At 42.2% G+C, this 13,708-nt stretch overlaps 1 protein-coding gene across 1 annotated transcript in view; it reads right to left on the bottom strand.

Annotated features, from left to right (window-relative positions):
- The window catches only part of LOC110503540 (glutamate receptor ionotropic, kainate 4-like), a 425,725-nt gene that overhangs the window by 34,351 nt on the left and 377,666 nt on the right, over positions 1–13,708 (bottom strand). The window contains exon 12 of the mRNA XM_036961231.1: positions 8,943–9,050. Coding sequence (XP_036817126.1) covers positions 8,943–9,050 — 108 coding nt within the window. The remainder of the gene's footprint in view (positions 1–8,942; positions 9,051–13,708) is intronic.

Raw genomic sequence — 13,708 nt, 5'->3', positions numbered from 1 at the left:
TTTTGTTGATTCTTTCCAAGTAATTAGATTTGTGTTTTTTCATGATTTGGTTGGGTTTAATATTTTTGCTGTGGCCTCTCTCACGCAAGGCCATGCTCACCGAGTCTGTACATTGTCAAAGCATTTCTTAATTTTTGGTCAGTCACAGTTGTCCAAGTTTTAATTCTCTCTCACCACGGATGTGCTTGACAGGGTATTTTTAGTGTTGACACGCCTAACTCCTAATGTTGCATAATTCACCACTGTTTGTAATAATTCATCTACCTTTTGTAATATACCACAGACAATTCTATGAAATATTGACTTTCAAGCTATGAAGAAATGCAGAATTCCTGTATCTCTAAAAACAGGCTCCCTTTTTTCCATTGCCAGGAGTCTGGTTGGGTGCAGATAACTTCAGCTGAGTATTCCCAGTCTTCCATGACCCCCCACCACACAATTAGAACCTTACTCTACCCATGCCAGGTACATTTTCTCAAAAAATGGTTAAGATTAGGATTGGGGGAGAGAGAGAGCTGGTCATATATCTGTACCAGGGGGAAACATCACCCCGAGCTGAGCCTAGAAACTTCAACAATCAACTGCACACGACAGTGAGAAAATTTGCGATCTTGAAGGTGTATCAAGTCATACCTGAGTTCGAATAGTATTCACTGCACTTGATTGAGTTTCCTTGGCACAATGGAACCAGTGGCATAGTCCCAAAAGTGCAAACACCACCCATCCGGCACTCCAGGCAGGTTCAATCAAACGCACAAAGTACTTGAAAGAAAACAAACACTATTTGAACCTGGGTCTAGTTCAAGGAGCTGTCACAACCCCCTCACAATACCCCCCATCATCCAGCAAATACAATTATGTGGTCCTGAGCAAATAGCAAACTCAATGGCAACCCGTCATTCAGGAAAGGTGGGGCAGAGCCTGTTTTGAGCCCCACATTTTTTGCAGGTTGCTAATGTTCTCTAGTTGCTCCATGATTAGCTCAGTGTTCTGTCACTCGTGGGGACAGTACAGTGGTTCTTCCTTCAAAAGTTGCGTCGTACTGAAGCACAGCTTGCAGGCTGCCGTAGAATTCTATGGCATGTTATTTAAGTGTCAGCCATTGTTGCCATTAATGGCTAGTTAGTGCTAGTTTGACCACCAGAGGGCATCTTTGAGAAGCATTTGACTGTTTTTAATATTGGCTGTACTAGAGAATTTAAAACCTTTTTTTGTAAGAACATAGTATATGGGATTGATTTTAAGAAATGTAGCTTAATTAATTTGATTAATATTATGGTGTTTTTATTCCAAGAAAAAGGAAAAATGTAACCCTCAGTGTTTCCGTTAGGAAAATATGGCGCTGTACAACATGACCAGTCAGGAGTAGGCTACTAAGTGACTGCGAGTGAAGAGCAACATTTCCACACCCTAATTGTAGGCTAACCAATACCCAAATGGAGATTCAGTGACAATAAAAATCGAATTGATTTATCAAGACCAGTCCCCATGCCTGTCTCAGAGCAGCACAAAATGGTACTGAAATAGTTGACCACACGCGGGTAGGCTATTGCTCCAAATCCTATTATAACAATTGGATGACTTTGGGTGTTCCAGTAAGCTACCTTATTCCAATATTTCTGTCATTCAGTGATTATTATTCCCATAGTAATTTGTTATGGATCCATCCCTCGGTAAGAGTCTATTGTCCTGCTGCTAGCCCATCAAGGGTGGATGGCCTCTTTTGTATTCTTAAAAGAACTCCAGTACAGAGAAGAGAAAGGACCCTTGAATAATTAAACATGTCGGTAAAATACTGTTAGACTTGGGGATTATGGTCACGGACAGTGCTATTCGCCTGTGCTACACCAAATGCGAATGCCCAGGAAAATGAACAGGTACAGTAGGCTACACTACTTTAAAGTAGGCCTAATAATGCTGAAAATAATGCTTAAATAAATTGACTGCTGGTCTTTACTGTATGCTGCACATTTTGACATTGTATTCCATTTCCAGCGAGACTATTCAAGCCATCGACTCACAGACGGTTAAAGATGATGAGCAATTGGCAAAGGCAATCTGGAATCAGCTGGCATCACGGGCACAACATCAATATCACTCTCATCACAGTCAGAAAACAATTGAAGAAACTTGAGTGGACTTATGGAAAGGCTCTGTAAGACATTTTATATTTATATATTTCATTTTTTCCCAGAACATTAACCATGTGTGCTTTCTTATTTTGTACTGTTCTGTAGTTTCGACTCAATGATTCGTCTGACAAACAAAGATCTTTGCGTGCTGCAGGCTCAGGCCCAGGCATTGAACAAAGCTGTCAAGACATTCAAGGACATCATCAAGAGATTTGCTGGACCCTATGTCAGAGAGGTGTTTTTGGGGCCACATTGTATCTATTGTCCTGTGAATAGCCCTTGTGAAAAACAAGTGTTTGAATGTTTTCAAAATGCCTCCGGTTGTCCATCACTACCCTAAATAAAAACACAGCATATAAGGGGCTTTTATACAATTCTAATACAGGGTTAATAACAATAATAATAATAAACGTTGGTTCACAGATCAGAACTCATTAAGAGGCGGTTTCTAGCTTTTAAAAAATCTGCAGAACTGGGAAGGTTGTATCCCCCATAGATATACAATTTTATTGGTTGCAAGAATTTTGTATAATAATTTAAATACAATTCAGAGTTTTGAATCCGGCATCATTTTGTGTGTCAATTCATAAACCATGTGCCATGGAATCAGTACATCAAAAATCTCTTCCCAACTATTTTGCAATCTATATGTCACAGCTGTAATTTTTTGGGGTACTTAAATGAAACGGGTATATATTTTTATTAATCACCATTTTCTTTAACCAATTTTTGGTTTTTAACTTTTTATGGCTGCAATCCCCCTATCGGGATAAGTGTCATCAACAACCGCTGAATAGCATAGCGCTACATACAATAAATATTAATATAAATATTTATATTCATGAAATCACAAGTGCAATATAGGAAAACACAGCTTAGCCTTTTGTTAATTCACCTGTCGTGTCAGATTTTGAAATTAAGCTTTACAGCGAAAGCAATCCAAGCGTTTGTGTAAGTTTATCGATTGCACGATAAACATTAAGTACACTTAGGATCAGGTAGCTCGGTCATGAAAATCAGAAAAGCAATGAAATTAATAGTTTACCTTTGATGATCTTCGGATGTTTTCCCTCAACGAGACTCCCAGTTACACAACAAATGTTCCGTTTGTTCCATAAAGATGATTTTTATATCCAAAATACCTCCGTTTGTTTGTCGCGTTATGTTCAGATATCCACAGGAAAGAGGGGTCACGACAACGCAGACGAAAATTCCAAATAGTTTCCATTATGTCCACAGAAACATGTCAAATGTTTTTTATAATCAATCCTCAGGTTGTTTTTAAAATATATAATCGATAATATATCAACCGCAAATGTCTTTCACAGTAGGAGAGGGAAAAACAATGGCTGTCCAAATTCTGTTGCCCAAGCAAAACTCATGTGACCACTTGATGCGAAGATATTGTTCTGGCTCATTTTTCAAAATAAAAGCCTGAAACAATATCTGAAGACTGTTGACACCTTGAGGAAGCGATAGGAAAAGGAATCTGGTTCATATCCCTTTAAATCAAGCAAAGGGAGGCTATGGAACATGGCGTTTTCAAAATAGAAGCCACTTCCTGTTTTGATTTTCCTCAGGGTTTCGCCTGCAATATCAGTTCTGCTATACTCACAGACAATATTTTGACAGTTTTTGGAAACTTTAGAGTGTTTTCTATCCAATACTACTAATAATATGCATATATTAGCAACTGAGACTGAGGAGCTGGCTGTTTACAATGGGCACCTTTTCATCCAAGCTAATCAATACTGCCCCTGCAGCCATATGAAGTTAATGCAGGGCTGACAGACAAGTTCCTTACTTTTTCCCCCTTCCACTTGATAAAGGTTCCAATTGATTAAGTGTTTTTAACCACAATATTTGTTGTATTATTTGTTCTGTCTTTTCTGGTGGATTAAATAAAAAAATAACGATATTTTGGAGATTATTTATTTTTCAAATAACCGAAAGGGAGCGGTTATAATCTGAATAAAGGGGAAAATGCCATTCTTGAACACGGGGTGAGACATTCTTACTAATTTGTAAATAAAGCCAGTTTGTTATTTATAATTATATATTTCTGTTTTTAGAGGGAGAGAAACCAAAAGCCCACTCTGCCTATTTTTCGAAAATCGTCAGTCCACATGTAAAGTGTCATTTCCCCAAGTTCTCTCTTAACTACAGGACCACCGACAGTTTTTTTTGTTGTTGCCTGATGCAGGACTCTAGTGCCAGAGAAGAGAGACTCTCAGACTGAAAACGCCTCTATTAATTTACAAAAAGTTTAGTCAATTGGTGCCACAGTTTAGACTACCGATAGTTCCGATTTTTAACTCCCTTATGCCATAGTTTGTACTGTACATCTCAATTGTCATTAGAAATCACATTTGTTTCAGCAAGTCAGCCATATCAGCTATTTCTTTTAAGACCGTAAAGGAGGCTGAATGAAATGTTTCGCTGACAGAAAATGCTCCGCTGATAGCCAGGTATAGCAGTGTTAAGATGTTGGTACTGTTGTTGGGACAGATTTATGTAGGCCCTAACAGTTTGTGGTCACCGTTTGTAACCATTATAGTGCATTTAATGTATTGTTTAGTGTTGTGTAGTGGCTTTGCTGGCATGCATCCCACTTGTTTATTCTTTTTTTGCCCCACCAAGATTTACATGCTAAAATCGCCACTGGCAACACTGCTGGGTTTTTCACACTCAACAGTTTCCCGTGTGTATCAAGAATGGTCCACCACCCAAAATACATCCAAGCAACTTGACACAACTTGGAGACGCATTGGAGTCAACATGGGCCAGCATCCCTGTGGAACGCTTTCGACACCTTGTAGAGTCCATGCCCTGACGAATTGAGGCTGTTCTGAGGGCGACTCAATATTAGGAAGGTGTACCTAATGTTTGGTATAATCAGTGTATAACCTTGTGTGTGTGCGTGGCAGTCTCGATTGGTGAGAGACTAGAAATTCGGAAAATTGGTTGTGTGTGAAAGAGCGAGAAAGACAAATGTATCATTACCCTTGCCCATCTTCTTAAGCTTGTATGCCTGAAATCTTTCAAATAGTTTAGCTGGGCTTGATTGAGCAGGACTGGCACAGTGGAACCAATGAAAGAGTCTCAAAAGTGAAAAGCCTGCCCATCTGGCACTCCAAGTAGACTGAAGAAAACATTTAAAGATGGAATTCGCAGTAGGGGGAAACAGCGCCACTGTCCGCCCCACGGTCAATGTTATTTTATTTATTTATTGACGAAGCAGAGGTGGGGAGCTTTGCGCATCATGGTCCAAAAAATTGCTGTATACAGTTAACTGACAAAATAAACCAACATACCGAGTGTCTTTATAGGGCGTTGGGCCACCACGAGCCAGAACAGCTTCAATGCGCCTTGGCATAGATTCTACAAGTGTCTGGAACTCTTTTAGAGAGATGCAACAACATTCTTCCACAAGAAATTCCATAATTTGGTGTTTTGTTGATGGTGGTGGAAATACTGTCTCAGGCGCCGCTCCAAAATATCCCATAATTGTTCAATAGGGTTGAGATCTGGTGATTGAAAAGGCCATAGCATATGGTTTACTTAGTTTTCATGCTCATTAAACGGTTCAGTGACCACTCGTGCCCTGTGTATGGGGGCATTGTCATCCTATGAGGGCATAGCCATGGTAGCCAAGCCTTTTTTTTTTTTTACATGACCCTAAGCATGATGGATCGCTAATTGCTTAATTAACTCAGGAACCACACCTGTGTGGAAGCACTGGCTTTCAGTATACTTTGTTTGCATTGCTTTGGCAGTTACCTGAATGCCGTTGTTCTATTGTGCTTGTGCAATGATGTCCGAGGGAATAAAAAAACAGTGTTTGTTGTTTGCAGTAACTTCTTTGTTGTTGTAATATCGAAAATGGACGTGGCAGTTTCCCTATTAAAGATTCCAAGGTTTAAGTACTATTTACACTCGCTCTCCTGAACAGGCCTGAGCCAGCCAATCAACAATGACTTTAAAACAAATCAACTTAGAGCCGAGCCTCTATTATCTTCCCGGGGGCAATCAGGAGTTCAGAAATATCACCTCGCCTAGTGGCACAGCGGAAGAGCTGTCGCAGGTATTTCTTTCACTAACATTCAAAGGATGGATAAAACTAAAATCGGTGACAAAAAGAGGGATTACAACGTAACGTTAGTGGTCTGTGGAGGTGCAAAATCAACAAAAATAAATAAATTCAGAGGTGAAGGATGTTTGCTGTATTGCATCAGCTCTCGGAGGCACATAGGCCACTGGGACGGTGATGCGGAACTGTACTGTAATCCTCCTGGTGCCGCTCCGCACTGCAGCTGCCCAAGACTGCAACGTCTAGCCCGCCCCCACCGGCAGAGATAAAACGTGACACAGCAATCACGGCTTGATGAATGAGTTGTGATAGCGACGAAATTGCTCCTCAGTGGCTTTTGAAAGTTGCCGGGACGATTCTATATCTAATGAAATTAACACGTAGCACCTCACATGGACTGCCGTAATATTCCCTCTCTCTCTCTCTCCCTCTCCCTCATCGTAACAGCCGCCACACTGGTTACATTTTTAATCATCAAGTTTGCGGACGACACAACAGTGGTAGGCTTGATTACCAAACAACGACGAGACGGCCCACAGGGAGGAGATGAGGGCCCTCGGAGTGTGGTGTCAGGAAAATAACCTCACACTCAACGTCAACAAAACTAAGGACTTCAGGAAACAGCAGAGGGAACACCCCCCTATCCACATCGATGGAACAGTGGCTCTCCAGAGGGTAGTGAGGTCTGCACAACGCATCACCGGGGGCAAACTACCTGCCCTCCAGGACACCTACACCACCCGATGTCACAGGAAGGCCATAAAGATCATCAAGGACAACAACCACCCGAGCCACTGCCTGTTCACCCCGCTATCATCCAGAAGGCGAGGTCAGTACAGGTGCATCAAAGCTGGGACCGAGAGACTGAAAAACAGCTTCTATCTCAAGGCCATCAGACTGTTAAACAGCCACCACTAACATTGAGTGGCTGCTGCCAACACACTGACTCAACTCCAACCACTTTAATAATGGGAATTGATGGGAATTGATGTAAAATATATCACTAGCCACTTTAAACAATGCTACTTAATATAATGTTCACATACCCTACATTATTTCTCTCATATGTATACGTATATACTGTACTCTATATCATCTACTGCATCTTTATGTAATACATGTATGACTAGCCACTTTAAACTATGCCACTTTGTTTACATTCTCATCTCATATGTATATACTGTACTCGATACCATCTACTGCATCTTGCCTATGCCGCTCTGTACCATCACCAATTCATATATCTTTATGTACATATTCTTTATCCCTTTACACTTGTGTGTATAAGGTAGTAGTTTTGGAATTGTTAGCTAGATTACTCGTTGGTTATTACTGTATTGTCGGAACTAGAAGCACAAGCATTTCGCTACACTCGCATTAACATCTGCTAACCATGTGTATGTGACAAATACAATTTGATTTGATTTGATTTTTAATTGCTAAGCGTACAGCCTTATAGATAGTATCTAAACAACTGGGCCGACTAAGCACACCAGCGATACGATACGCCTTTCTGAGTGTATATCGAGGATGAGACTGTTTTTACATCAAGGAAGCCTTCAGAGTCGGGGCATATCAACATTTACATTTGAGTCATTTAGCAGATGCTCTTATCCAGAACGACTTACACAAAACCCAAACTGGCTGCGCGCTTGCGCCATCGTGCATACATTTATTTTATATCTCCCTACACCCAACAACACGATCACGACACGCAGGTTAAAATATCAAAACAAACTCTGAACCAATGACATTAATTTGGGAACAGGTCAAAAAGCATTAAACATTTATGGCAATTTAGCTAGTTAGCTTGCACTAGCTAGCTAATTTGTCCTATTTAGCTAGGTGGCTGTTGCTTGCTAATTTGTCCTGGGATATAAACATTGAGTTGTTATTTTACCTGAAATGCACAAGGTCCTCTACTCCGACAATTAATCCACACATAACACAGTCAACCGAATCCTTTCTAGTCATCTCTCCTCCTTCCAGGCTTTTTCATCTTTGAACTTATATGGGGATTGGCATCTGAACTTTCATAGTCTTACTACACCGACCGGCAACACAGTTCGTCTTTCAATCACCCATGTGGGTATAACCAATGAGGAGATGGCACGTGGGCACCTGCTTCTATAAACCAATGAGGAGATGGGAGAGGCAGGACTTGCAGCGTGATCTGCGTCAGAAATAGAAAGGAGTTCTATTTTAGTCCTTGGCAACGCAGACCCTCGTTGACGCGCGCGAGCATTGTGGGTGCAATAATTGAATAACATAGATTTCTACATTTATTTTTGCAACACTCGCGCATGCAACACGAGCGGTGTGGTCAGCCTATTACAGGAGCAATTAGGGCTAAGTGTCTTGCTCAAGGGCACATCGACATATTTTTCACCTAGTCGGCTCAGGGATTCCCAACGCTCTTAACCGCTAGGCTACCTGCTGCCCTCAAGACAAAGATGTCAACTCTATGAATGGCAAGCACTATATGGTGAAATACCACCCCACGACACCTTATTGTCAACCACTCTCTCTATCTAAACCAAGTGGGTGGTCCAGCACATGTCTGTCATTCGGAGTGTGACGGCGTGACACGGTGACATGATTTATTATGGTGAAATACCAAGTCACTATACTTTAACATCTACCACTCTCTCCATTCTAAACCAAGTGGAGTGTCCAGAACATGTGTCATTGGGAATGTGTTGCTGTGACGGTTCACTCACCAGAATAGTGGTGATAGTGAGGGTGGTGTTGAAGAGAGTGTCGGTCACGTTGATTGATGGAAGCTTCCTCTCCATGGACAGGCCCTGCTCTGAGTGCCACTGGCCAATCTGCACGGGGGATATGGATACACACAGGTACACGTCAACGCACACGCACAGACACACACAGAGAAAACAACTGTTAGAGAGTTAATCAAAGGGCTAGGCAGCAAGCAGCCCATCAAACTAGCCAAACAGACAAAAGTCTTTCTTCTGAGCTGAAACCAGTTTAAGAAGGCACTCAGTCACCGTGCCCTTCCCAAGGTCACGCTTAAAATGGGGAGATAGCGAACTAGAGAGAGAGAGAGAGAAAAGGGAGAGAGAGATGAAGCACAAAGACACATGCTGATCCTTGAAGAAATACATTGGGGCATGTGTTCAATCAGGAGACAACAGAATGCTTTCATTAGCTCAATTACACCAAATTCTCTGAAGCGAGCCAATGTCCTCATTACCATTAGAGCTCGGCTGGCGTCCCTCCACCACTTCTCCTTGCACTCCTCCAGCAGGGCCTTGTATGGTCATCCCATCCTGAACTGTCCCCACCTCAATACGCATGTCACTCAGTGGCGGTGCAACATCATGCCTAACTTTTAATTTGCATTGTAATTGCAAAGCAGTATGGTTCATTGGGCTCTCTGATTAATTCCTTTTGTTGAGGTATTGGTTAATTTATCATCCCCTACCAATCAATCCCTGGCCGGTGAGTGGCTGGCTGCATTAGAGTGGCTGCGTGCGTGTTTGTGTGCGTGTGTGTTTGGTGCGTGTGTGTGTGTGTGTGTATCAAGTTGTGCATATGTGTCAGGGCACAACAGCAGTGGGGTCTAAATGGATTTTTGACTAGTTATGCGCGAGCTTGCCATTCATTCTAGTTATCACATTTCACTGTCACAAGGCAATGAGAGGAATGGAACAATCTTTTTATTTTATTTTTAATTTCACCCCTTTTTCGTGGTATCCAATTGGTAGTAGTTACTGTCTTGTCTCATCGCTGCAACTCCCGTATGTACTCGGTAGAGGCGAAGGTCGAGAGCCATGCGTCCTCCGAAACACAACCCAACCAAGCCACACTGCTTCTTGACACAACGCACATCCAACCCGGAAGCCAGCAGCACCAATGGGTCGGAGGAAACACTGTACACCTAGTGACCTGGTCAGCGTGCACTGTGCCCGGCACGCCAGAAGAGTCGCTAGTGCGCAATGAGACAAGGATATCCCTGCCGGTCAAACCCTCCCTAACCCGGACGATGCTGGGTCAATTGTGCGTCACCCCATGAGCCACCCGGTCACGACCTTGTTCTTCTTGTTCTGAGAAATTAAGGCTATTCCATACGAGAAATTGCCAAGAAACTGAAGATCTCGTACAACGCTGTGTACTACTTCCTTCACAGAACAGTGCAAACTGGCTCTAACCAGACTAGAAAGAGGAGTGGGAGGCCCCGGTGCACAACTGAGCAAGAGGACAAGTATATTAGTGTCTAGTTTAAGAAACAGACGCCTCACAAGTCCTTAACTGGCAGTTTCATTAAGTAGTACCCACAAAACACCAGTCAACGTCAACAGTGAAGAGGCGGCTCCGGGACGCTGTCCTTCTAGGCACAATCAACAGCCTGATCAACTCTATGTGAAGGAGATGTGTTGCGCTGCATGAGGCAAATAGTGGTCACACCAGATACTGACTGTTTTTCTTATCCATGCCCCTATCTTCTTTTTAAGGTATCTGTGACCAACAGATGCACATCTGTACTTCCAGTCATGTGAAATACATAGATTTGGGCCTAACGAATTCCTTATATGAACTGTAACATATTACGAATAATCTGGAATCAACTGGCATCTATTTGTGAAACACTGATTCATATCATAGAATGACTTTGTAATCCAAGGTGATTCATACAACACATATTCAACGATTCATCGTTGCACTTTTGGAGATTCACAATATTCCTGCTGCTTTTCTGTTTTTTCAAGTCTTTGAACGTCTTTGAACATCTTAGAACGTCTTTGAAAAGTTTCCATGTTGTTTCTTTCAAAACTAAATTGCCGCCAATCCTTCCTACACGCTTAACATAATCAGAGATTCCATTTGAAAGTTTACCATTCTTCTCATGCACAACTGGAATACAAACAGGGGCGTAACAACGCTGCACTAGCTGCCGACGGCTTCCGGGAGTTTGGGCAGGGGAGGGAGAGGAGGAGAATAACATGTGCACATTGCTGGGATCTATCGGAACATCGTTCAGCAATCAGCTTGTGCAATCAGTTGTCAAGTGCATCTCCCCTGTAGAGAGTCGTGGTGGAAGGCAGCGGCTCAACAATGCACCACCAGGCACGGGTGGGCTGCGGAGGAGCAGAGGGGAGTGAGGAGAAGGGCAGACGGGTAAGGACGGGTAACGTGGAGGCACCGCAGGCTGTCGGGACAGAAATAGAGGGGCTGAGTACGTGTGTGTGTGTGTGTGTGTGTTCATTTGTGCGAGTGCGTGGATGTGTGGGAGGCTCAGAGCAGGAAGAGTTCCCAGGCATCCGCCAAAAGGGAGGAACTGCTCTGAGAGTGGCCCTCTGCTCAACTCAGCTAGCTTTGACAATAGGGAATGCAGCACAAAGCAGCTTGCACAAATACTGTAGAGATGAGACACAAGTGAGACTGCACACCTAACCATAAACACACACTTACAAAACACACACAAGCCTAATGATCTGATCATGGTGTACATTCAATGCCGTTCAAAAGTTTGGGGTCAGTTAGAAATTAAGAGAGTTCCTCTGTCCAGTGTCTGTGTTATTTTGCCCATCTTAATCTTTTATTTTTATTGGCCAGTCTGAGATACGGCTTTTTCTTTGCAACTCTGCCTAAAAGGCCAGCATCCCGGAGTCACCTCACTGTTGACGTTGAGACTGGTGCTTTGCGGGTACTATTTAATGAAGCTGCCAGTTGAGAACATGTGAGGTGTCTGTTTCTCAAACTAGACACTCTAATGTACTTGTCCTCTTGCTCAGTTGTGCACCGGGGTTTCCCACTCCTCTTTCTATTCTGGTTAGAGCCAGTTTGCCCTGTTCTGTGAAGGGAGTAGTACACAGCATTGTACGAGATCTTCAGTTTCTTGGCAATTTCTCGCATGGAATAGCCTTAATTTCTCAGAACAAGAATAGACTGAAGTTCTGAAGTTTCAGAAGAAAGTCTTTGTTTCTGGCCATTTTGATCCTGTAATCGAACCCACAAATGCTGATGCTCCAGATTCTCAACTAATCTAAAAGAAGTCCAGCTTCATTGCCTCTTTAATCAGAACAACAGTTTTCAGCTGTACTAACATAATTGCAAAAGGGTTTTCTAACGATCAATTAGCCTTTAAAAATTATAAACTTGGATTAGCTAACACAACGTGCCATTGGAACACAGGAGTGGTGGTTGCTGATAATGGGCCACTGTACGCCTATGTAGATATTCCATGAAAAATCAGCCGTTTCCAGCTACAATAGTAATTTACAACATTAACAATGTCTGCACTGTATTTCTGATCAATTTGATGTTATTTTAATGGACAAAAAAAATTTCCCCAAACTTTTGAACGGTAGTGTATATCTAGTGTGCCTATGAGACAGAAGTGGTTTGGTGAACTACCTTATGCTTGTTTAATTAGACACCAAGCCCGATACCTGAAGACTCATGTAAGCTCCCAGAGCTAATGCCTGGGCTTTAGCCCAGTGGGTTAACACAACCTTAAGTTATGGTTCTTTAGCTATTCGGTCAAACTTTGACAATTTGATACATATTCAAACCATCTGCCATTTGAAACAGTTCAATGTCCTCACTCCTCCATATTGCCTGTCTGACTCTATCAATACCTGTGAGTGGCACTAAAAACAGCTGCTTCAACAATCTAGAACATGACATGAGGACTGGCCAAGGTAAATGGGAGTAATTGTCTAAGTGGCACCCATACCCTGCTAATTAAAATGAAGTATGATGAATCGGAGGTGTAACCAATGTCTTTCATTCCTCTTCACAGACATATAATATCAGCGTCAAACGATATGTTATTTTCCTTGTAGCTCCTTTGTCACACGGTGTTACAACTTATTCTTTTGGCCTTGAGTGTGTTGCTAGAACATTTCCCCGAGGTTGAGAGAGAGTGTTGATCATTACGTCGATCGATCTTGCCTAAGCACAATATGGTGGTCACTCAATCCCCGTACTGCTTCTATACGCCACCTGAAGATCCAATTATGTGGAATCAGAACCCTTAAAAAAATACAATTAAAATATAGTGATTAAGCAAAGTGTTCCAAATTGAGTTATCGCAACCCTTTTTCCTATGTTCTGATATGTTGAACCTGTTGACAGTAGCATAATATTCCTACTGCACAGCTACACCTGCATGTGTAATTCGGGTTGAGCCGTCTGGGCCTTCTTTTCTCCACTGACTCCTCAGGAGAATTGTGAACTGAGAGAGCGAGAGAGAGAGAGAGAGATTGAGAGAGAGAGAGAGAGAGAGAGAGGGAGAGTGTAATGTTTACTATTAATTCTTATTGTTTATTTGACTTTTTCTTATTATCTAGTTCACTTTGACAATGTTAACATATGTTTCCCATGCCAATAAATCCCTTAAATTGAATTGAATTGAAGGGAGAAAGTAGGAGATTAGTGTCCTAGCCAGGAGTGGCAGTCATTTACTTAGGAACCAGAGCAGAGTGCAGAGAGAAAGGAAGAGAACAAATCAATGGAAAGA

Source organism: Oncorhynchus mykiss, chromosome 24, assembly GCF_013265735.2.
Source record: "Oncorhynchus mykiss isolate Arlee chromosome 24, USDA_OmykA_1.1, whole genome shotgun sequence".
Classification (NCBI taxonomy): domain Eukaryota; kingdom Metazoa; phylum Chordata; class Actinopteri; order Salmoniformes; family Salmonidae; genus Oncorhynchus; species Oncorhynchus mykiss.
This window is presented reverse-complemented; position numbering and strand designations above follow the sequence as displayed.